We start from the raw sequence: 8730 nt of genomic DNA, 5'->3' as shown, positions 1-8730 counted from the left end.
TATCTGCACGCACCCCAGAGTTCGAACCTCTCAAGGGTTTGCGGAACCCGAAATCCGACATTTGGCGCGCCAGGTAGGGGTGCGTCGGAAATCCGCCGCCCCGCCGCCACTTTTTGCCACCAGCTCTGATGGCGGGTGCTCCTCCGTTGACCGAGCCGTCACGCACCTTTGGGGGAGCCATGGGCCTCCGCACTTTCACCCCCGCCTTGCGGCAGGTGCGGTGGCAAACCCAAGTTCAGGCCGGAGATGCCGCCCCGCTACGACGATGCGGCGGATCCGGCTGGTTTTCTCCAGGCGCACGAGGAGGCAGTTTGCGCAGCCGGCGGGGACGACAAGGTGATGGCCAACTAGCTCCCCATGGCCCTCATGGGCGTGCCACGCGCCTAGCTGCTCAACTTGTCGGAGTCTTCCGTGGCCTCCTGGGAGGAGTTGCGCGGCCTCTTCATCGCGCACTTCGCAGCGCCGGCGCCTCCCGCTGTCGCAGCTCTCTTAGGTGGCTCGCAGGCACCACCCTCCGACCACCACATCAAGCAGTTCTACCGCTAGGTGGGTGCCGCCCAAGTATAGCCGGGGGCTCCTCCGGGCTGGGCGGCGCCCAAGGCCGACCTCACCTTCGGCCCAGAAGATCACCCCGCTACCACGATAGGGGCATGCGCGCTCTTGATGCTCTGCACCCCCACCATCTGCAACGTGGCAGTCAGCAAGACCCTCATCAATGGCGGAGCCGGCCTAAACATGCTCTCCGCAGAGGCGTTTGGCTTGCTTCACGTGCCCCATGGCCGACTCCGCCCCACCCAGCCCTTCTCCGGGGTCGGCAACAGTTCTACTAGCCCCCTTCGGCAGATCCGCCTTCCCGTCACTTTCAGGACCTGCACAACTACCGCACCGAGCTCATCGACTTCGACACCGCCCGGATCGACCTACCGTACAACGCCATCCTTGGGTACCCAGGCTTGGCCAAGTTCATGGCAGCAACTCATCCAGCCTACAACTTCATGAAGATGCCAGGCAGCAGCGATGTCCTCACGGTGGCAGCAGACACCAAGGATGCACTGCAGGCCCTCAAGCTCGCCTTCAGGACTGTGGCGTCAGTGCAGTCGGGCGGGAAAGGGGGCCCAGAGGCTCTGGAGGCGGCGCCAGCCAAGAAAAAGCAGTTGTTTTCCCAAGACCGAGCCGAGACGAAGCAAGTGCTAGTTGATTAGGATGGGGCGTCAGGCGCCACCTTCACCATAGGAGCTGGCCTCCCCCCGGCCCAAGAGAAAGCATTGGTCAGCTTCTTGCATGCCAACAAGGAAGTGTTCGCATGGGAGCCCAAGGATCTGGTTGGGATCCCAAGTGGAATAATCGAGCACCATTTGAGGGTGTGCCCGAACATGCGCCTAGTGAAGCAGAAGGCCCGACGACAGTCCACCGAGAAGCAGGCGTTCATCATCCAAGAAACCCGCAAGCTCCAGGATGCTGGTGTCATCCGGGAGGTGCGGTACCCGGAGTGGTTGGCAAACCAAGTCATCGTCCCCAAGAAAGGGGGGAAGGAGTGCATGTGCGTCGACTTCACCAACCTCAACAAGGCTTGCCCTCAGGATCCCTTCCCGCTCACGTGCATCGACCAGATCGTCGAGTCCACCGCCGAGTGCAACCTGCTGTGCTTCTTGGATGCCTTTTCGGGCTACCACCAGATCAAGATGGCTGTGCAAGATGTGGAGAAGACGGCGTTCCTGACCCCCTGCAGGGTGTACTGCTACACCTGCATGCCTTTCGGATTGCGCAATGCTGGGGCTACCTTCCAGTGGCTAATGCACATCGCCCTGGACCAGCAGCTCAGGAGGAACGCTGAGGCCTACGTTGATGACAGAGTGGTGAAGTCTCGGGAGGCGAAGACCCTGATCGAGGACCTGGAGGAAATGTTTGCCAGCCTGCGCAAGGTGGACCTGCGGCTCAATCCCGAGAAGTGCGTGTTCGGAGTTCCCTCTGGCAAGCTGTTGGGTTTCCTAGTATCGCACAGAGGAATTGAGGCAAACCCAGAGAAAGTCAAGGCGATAGAAGACATGAGCCCTCCACAGACGCTCAGGGAGATGCAGAAACTGGCGGGCTGCATGACCTCACTGGGGCGCTTCATCTCCAAATTGGGGGAGCACGCCCTCCCGTTTTTCAAGCTGATGAAAAGGAAGGGGCCGTTTGAGTGGACCCCTAAAGCTGATGCGGCCTTTCAAGACCTCAAGAGATACCTGACCAGCCCGCCGGTGATGGTAGCGTCGCGCCCTCTTGAACCCTTGGTGCTCTACTTGGCCGCCACCCCTCACTCTGCCAGCGCTGCTCTGCTGGCACTAAGAGAAGAGAGCCCAATCAAGGACCCTCAGCAGGTCGCCCAGTCACCAAGCGAGGCGCAGCAGCCTCGGGATGGCGCTTCTGAGGCTTCAGCTGACCCGACAGCCAATATCCCTCCTGAGGCTCAAGCCAACCCTCCAGCCAGAGGGGATCCTGAGGCCAAGGCTCATGAGGTCGCGGCTGACGCGGCGAGTGATGAGACACCCGAAGGTCAGCATCCTCAAGAAACACAAGACCTCACCAACACCTCCTCCCTCGTCGAGCATCCGGTCTACTTCGTCAGCATGGTGCTACGGGAGGCACGAGCATGTTACCCCATGCCCCAAAAGCTTCTGCTCACGCTTCTCGTTGCCTCCCGAAAGCTGCGCCACTACTTTTAGGGCCACCCCATCAAGGTCGTCTTAGCCTACCCACTGGAGAGGGTACTCCAGAGCCCCAATGCCGCCGGGAGGGTCGCAGAGTGGAACATCGAGCTACAGGTGTTCCAGCTCGAGTTCAGCACCACCAGGGTCATCAAGGGCATGGCCCTTGCAGATTTCGTGGCAGAGTGGACTGACGTCCCTGACCGCGGAATATGCGAGGATCGCTCCCTCTCGCCTGGAGACGAGGCGCCAGACGGGTGGATCATGTACTTCGATGGTGCGTTCACACGACAGGGCGCAGGGGCTGGAGCCGTCCTCATCTCACCTGCCAAGTACAATCTCTTCTACGCTGTACAACTCTGTTTCCAGCAGGGCGAAAAGGTCTCCAACAACATCGCGGAATACGAAGGCCTACTCGCCGGCCTCAGGGCTGCGGAGGCACTGGGAGTGAAGCGCCACACCATCAGGGACGATTCCCAGCTCCACATCAACTTCTCCAACAAAGAGTACACACCCAAGGACGAGCACATGGAAGCATACCTGGAAGGGGTACGCAAAATGGAGAAACGATTCTTAGGCTTGGAATTACAGCACGTGCCACGAGGCACGAACAAGGAGGCGGACGACATCGCCAAGAGGGCATCCAGGCGGCTACCTCAGGAGCTAGGAGTATTTGAAGAACGACTCTTCAAGCCATCGACGGCTCCACCCATTGCGGCACCAGCACCACCTCAGGAGGACCTGCCCCGAGCTCCAGCAACAGGCGCCCCGGCCTGTGGCCCAACCTCAGGGATCCGCCCGCTCCTCGCGCTCGAGCCCCGGGAGGGGTGCTGGACCGAGGAGTTCAAGACGTACCTGCTCCATGGGACCTTGCCGGAGAAGGAAGAGGATGCAGAGCACGTGGCTCGTCAGGCCACCGCGTACTGCATCCGGGACGGTGAGCTGTACCCAAAAGGCCCAATGACGTTTCTTTACGATGCATCTCCAGGGAGCAGGGGCTCGAGCTGCTAGCAGACATACATGGTGGGGATTGCGGACACCACTCTTCATCACGCACCCTCGTGGGCAAGGCGTTCTGCAGTGGGTTCTATTGGCCCACAGCACTCAACGACGCCACCGAGCTGGTGCGCTCATGCGAAGCCTGCCAGTTCCATGCCAAGCAGATCCACCAACCTACGCAGGGCCTCCAGACTATCCCACTCACGTGGTCGTTCGCGGTCTAGGGGTCGCACATCTTGGGGCCATTTCCTCAAGCGCCAGGGGGCTACCGCTACCTCTACGTCGCCATCGACAAGTTCACCAAGTGGGCGGAGGTAGAAGCCGTCCGCACCATCCCAGCCGGGTCAGCCGTCAAGTTCATCAAGGGCCTCGTGAGCCGGTTTGGGGTTCCTAATCGCATCATCACCGATAATGGCTCACAGTTCGCTAGCAACCTTTTCAAAACATATTGTGCTAACCTTGGAACACAGATATGCTACGCCTCAGTGGCGCACCCCAGGAGCAACGGCCAGGATGAGTGCGCCAACGCGGAAGTCTTGAGAGGCCTCAAGGCAAGGACCTTCAAGAAGAGGCTCGAGGCCTGCGGCAGGGGCTTGCTCAACGAGCTACAGTCCGTGTTGTGGTCCATCCGCACCACCGCGACCAAGCCGACGGGCGAGACGCCGTTCTTCCTCGTCTACGGAGCTGAAGCGGTTCTCCCACACGAGGCCAAGCATCGCTCCACGCGGGTCCTGGCATTTGACGAGGCACGCCAGGACGCCACGCGGGGGATGGATCTCGTGCTGGCGGAGGAATGACACCGTCAAGCCTCGCTCCGAGTAGCAAGGTACCAGTAGGCGCTGCGGCGGTACCACTGCCGCAGCGTCCGCCCCAAGACGTTGGAGGTGGGTGATCTCGTCCTGAGGCGGGTGCTCTCCAGGGAAGGGCTGCACAAGCTCTCTCCCATGTGGGAGGGCCCGTTTAGGATTGCCCGTGTCTCCAGGCCTGGCGCCGCGCGCTTGGAGACACAGGACGGGATCCCCATCCAGAACACCTGGAACATCCGGCACCTCCGGAAGTTCTACCCATGAAGCAAGGCTCTGACCTGTGAAGGCCTCCGCTCATGACACTCTCGCGTAATAATGAGTGGGGCTGTACACGCCCCGGAGTCTCCTGAGAGCCGCCCTGGGGCCTCACGGGGGCTCCCTCCCACGTCCTAGTGGCAGCACTTAGCTCCGCGCTGGTGAGAAGACTAGACTAGGTGCCGGACGCGGCTATTCATTTGCTTGCTTTCCGAAGTTGTTTCGCAATCTTTTAGTGATCTTTAATGGATTTTGAGTTTTGCGCTTTGGTTCACAAAGTTGGATTTTCTCTCCTCTCATTTTGTTTGTTCTTAGCCTGGGCCAGGAAAGGGCGGCAGTTGCCCGTTGCTCTTCCTCGCGCGCCTCGTGCGTGGGAGCTAGGCAGGTGCGTGTGCTCAGGCCCGCCCTTGCACAAGCACACCTCGCCGAACCCCGTTGCCCTGTGCTTCGGCTTTACAATCCTCGCGAGGATCCCTCGATCAAGCTCGTGGGCACCAGCACCCCCTCATGTCCGTGTCCCTCAGGCAGCACGACGTGGTGCATTAAGCCACAGCTGAACCTATGGCAAGGGGCTCGCGCAAGGAAGAATGAGGTGCCCGTTGAGGTTTCTTCTCCTCTAACAGCTCCGCGGTAGGTCTACGGTGTCTCCCGAGGCCTCCAGCACCTCCCGAGATCGGTGGCCCCCGAGTCATCAGGAAGGGGGGCTCTGCCAGGCGTCAAGGGTCATGCCCTCGCGAAGTAAGAAGCTGCCGCAAGCATGTCAAGCTAAGTTACCCTATACATGCCTACCCATAATGCAAATATCATAGCACAACATTAAGGTAATAAGCATAGCATAAAGGGGCATAACTGCCATAGTTCATTACACACCCCAGCAGGGCACCCTACTTTTTTCAAATTGCAGAAGAAAGGAAAGGTTAAACAAAAGTGGCTTGCCAGGCCGCAGCTGGTCTTGAGGCCAAGTTCGGCAGCCCCGAACTCAGACTGCGCCTTCCTCCTGCTTCACCGGGGCGTGGCGGCGAGACGATCCGCCGCCTCACTCGATCTGGGCTCGGCAGCATGGAGGTTGATCATAGCTGCCGCTGCTTGAGCTCTCGTCCGAGGAAGAGCTGCAGCTGCGAGAGGAAGTGTGGACGTCGTTAAGGCCAAGCTCACCCTCATCGCTAGTGCGGCCGACGTCAAGGCCAAGCTCATCGTCGCTGCCGTCTTCTAGGCAGCACCCTGCGCGGAGGCCATCTTCCCTGAACACCCTACCGAAGAGGGTCGCAAGGCCGTTGTACTTGAAGTGGAGGGTGCACCTCCCGCTCAAGCCTCGTGCGCGGGCAAATGCCTGCCAGCCGCGGGTCAGGACCACACTGCCCGCGGCGGCGACCTCAGTCCCCACCCATGAGGCCATGCTGCATCAGCCATTGGCTTGCAGCCAGAGGCCGTCGAGCCCCGAGGTCGGCAGCTCACCGATGAAGAAGCGCGGAAGCTGGAACGAGGTGCCGGCGGGCCTCTCCGACCACACCACGAACTCTGGGAGCACATCAATCAAGGAGAAGCACGCCCGAGGAGGGCGAGCGACCATGGCGCGCCTTCCCTCGTCGCACGGGCTGCCCCGTGGCCGGTGGCCCCCGCCGCGAGAAGAAGCTCCGCCACGAGCACCAAGGAAGACGCCGGCCCGTGGAGAAATGCGCCCACGCCCCTGGGGGCCGCCGCTGGGGTCGCGACGTACTTGCGAGGACAGCTGCGGCCCCTCTTGGGTGCTGGAGAAGCTGGCCCCTCCTTAGGAACCTTCCCCTTCTCAGCAACTGAGAATCTCCTCGCCGGTGCCATGGATGCAACAACAAGGTGGAGAAGAAGAAGGGACAAGAAGTGAGAAGACGAAGAAAGAGATGAGCGAGGGGGGCTCCGCCACTCCCCTCATTTATAGCCGGAGGGAGGCCAACCACCGGCCTCCACGATCTCGCGTAATGATGTTTTTCTGTATGCAGCATCGACTCGTCAAGTCGGACGGGTTTCAAGGCAGCATGGGGAAGTGGAGACGCCCACGTCCCATCAATCGCCACACGCCGTCCAAGGCCGCACGCGGTTAGGGCCCGCGGCGCCCCACACTTGCCCTTTGGCTTCTCCTAGAAGCCAAGTCCGAGCGCGCCTTGGGCCCGGGGCTACTGTCGGCGTTCTGAATACGGGGGTACCCAGACTTGCCTGCCTGCGGCCCATGACGTGGCTCCATCGACGGCCTGGTACGACCCAGCTTCGGCATCAACAACTCAAGACCCTCGCGAGGGGCCAAGCCTCGCGAGGCGGACGACACCAAGACATCCCAGGGGATCGGCCTCCCCAGGCTGGCTCCCAAGGAGCGGAGATTTCTATGCAAGGTGCACCTCTCGAGGCTCAACTGACGTGAGCCATGACGACCAAGGCCAGGCGGGCGCCAGCGGGCGCAGAGTACCAGTTTCCTCCTCCGTGCAAAGGGGGCAAGCAGCAAGCGCGGAGTCTCGAGGAATCAGCCAAAGGTTTCCATTCTGATGCAACAAGACCAAGACCGCCAGGACGGAGGTCATCACCGAGCCCACGGTAGCGTCACGACCAAAGGCTTTTGCAGGCGAAGACCACTTTAGTCAGGATATGATGTACTTGTTGTCTCCCTTCAAATTTGGTCGTTGTGGGATCCCTTCCCGCCTACATTTGGGAAGAGGACCAAGGCCACTATAAATAGGACCTGGCCACCACGATGGAAGGGGGGAAGGATCTAATCCATTCCACCCTCACCACCTCACCAGCTCATCCGAGCTCAAGAACACACCTCCTGAGGCTATTCACCACTGTACTAGTTCTTCCTCAGCCCCTCGATCAAAATCCACCACAAAGCAAGAGTAGGGTTTTACACCGGAAGGTGGCCCAAACCTGGGTAAACTGCCGTGGCTTTCCTTCCCTCGAGCTCGACGCGCTAGGCTGTGAGGTTTCGCGAGTTGGCAGGCTGGGTAGGTTGAGATCTCCGCACGCACCCCAGAGTTCGAACCTCTCAAGGGTTTGTGGAACCTGAAATCCAACACCCCCGTATCCAGAACGCCGACAGCACTGCCTCCACCAAGCGATGAGCTCCCGCTCATAGGCCGCGAGCTTGTGGTGGCACGCGGCGAAGGGCCTGCTGAAGAATGCGAGTGGCCCGTCGCCCTGATGTAGGACGGCGCCAAACCCCACGCACGAGGCATCACAGTCCACCACGAAGAGCTTGTCGAAGTCAGGCATCTAGAGGACCGGCCCCATCGTGAGCGTCTGCTTGAGGGTTGCGAACGCCTCGGTCGCGTCAGTATCCCAAGAGAAGGCATCGCGGCGGAGCAGGCGCGTGAGGGGAGCCGCGATGAGGCCAAACTCCTGTATGAACTTCCGGTAGTAGCCCGCGAGACCGAGGAAACCACGGAAGGCCCGCGGTGAGTGCGGCGTTGGCCACGCCACGACAGCCGCCACCTTGTCGGCATCCATAGCAACACCCTCCGCCAAGATGACGTCGCCGAGTTAGGCGACCGATGTCGTGCCGAACGAGCACTTCGAGCGCTTGAGGTGCATATGGTGCGCTCGAAGCTCGTTGAAGACAATGGCCACGTGTTGTAGATGCTCCGCCCAGGATGAATTGTAGATAAGAATGTCATCAAAGAAAACAAGCACAAACCAGCGCAAGGGACGGGGGACATCGTTGATAAAAGCCTCAAATGTCGTCGGCGCATTGGATAAGCCAAAGGGCATCACCAAGAACTCGAAGTGGTCGTGATGAGTGTGGAAGGCCGTCTTCGCGACATCATTCGGATGCCTGCGCACCTGGTGATATCCCGAACGTAGGCCGAGCTTGGTGAAGAAGCGTGCCCCGTGTAGCTTGTCCAGGAGCTCGTCCACGACCGGAATGGAAACTTGTCCTTGAGCGTCTTGGCGTTAAGAGCACGATTGTCGATGCAGAAGCGCCACGTGTCGTCCGCCTTGCGAACGAGGAGAACCGGCGC

The 8730-nt window shown here is 60.4% G+C and overlaps 1 protein-coding gene across 1 annotated transcript; it reads left to right on the top strand.

Annotated features, from left to right (window-relative positions):
- The first annotated feature begins 1373 nt into the window (after window positions 1-1373).
- LOC141021865 (uncharacterized) lies at window positions 1374-3910 on the top strand. The gene is made up of 5 exons (XM_073497716.1): window positions 1374-1540; window positions 1730-1948; window positions 2069-2612; window positions 2706-3631; window positions 3676-3910. The coding sequence occupies exons 1-5, from the start codon at window positions 1374-1376 to the stop codon at window positions 3908-3910; spliced, it is 2091 nt and encodes a 696-aa protein (XP_073353817.1).
- The last annotated feature ends 4820 nt before the right edge of the window (window positions 3911-8730 follow it).

Source organism: Aegilops tauschii, chromosome 4 (assembly GCF_002575655.3).
Source record: "Aegilops tauschii subsp. strangulata cultivar AL8/78 chromosome 4, Aet v6.0, whole genome shotgun sequence".
Lineage (NCBI taxonomy): Eukaryota > Viridiplantae > Streptophyta > Magnoliopsida > Poales > Poaceae > Aegilops > Aegilops tauschii.
This window is presented reverse-complemented; position numbering and strand designations above follow the sequence as displayed.

What these genes read in the sequence shown, in the direction of transcription:
- LOC141021865 (XM_073497716.1), top strand. Translation starts at nt 1,374, where the DNA reads ATGCGCCTAGTGAAGCAGAAGGCCCGACGACAGTCCACCGAGAAGCAG. An exon ending in CTGCGGCTCAATCCCGAGAA is followed by an intron (nt 1,949 to 2,068) that starts GTGCGTGTTCGG and finishes ACAGACGCTCAG; the next exon opens with GGAGATGCAGAAACTGGCGG. An exon ending in CGGTCTACTTCGTCAGCATG is followed by an intron (nt 2,613 to 2,705) that starts GTGCTACGGGAG and finishes CACTACTTTTAG; the next exon opens with GGCCACCCCATCAAGGTCGT.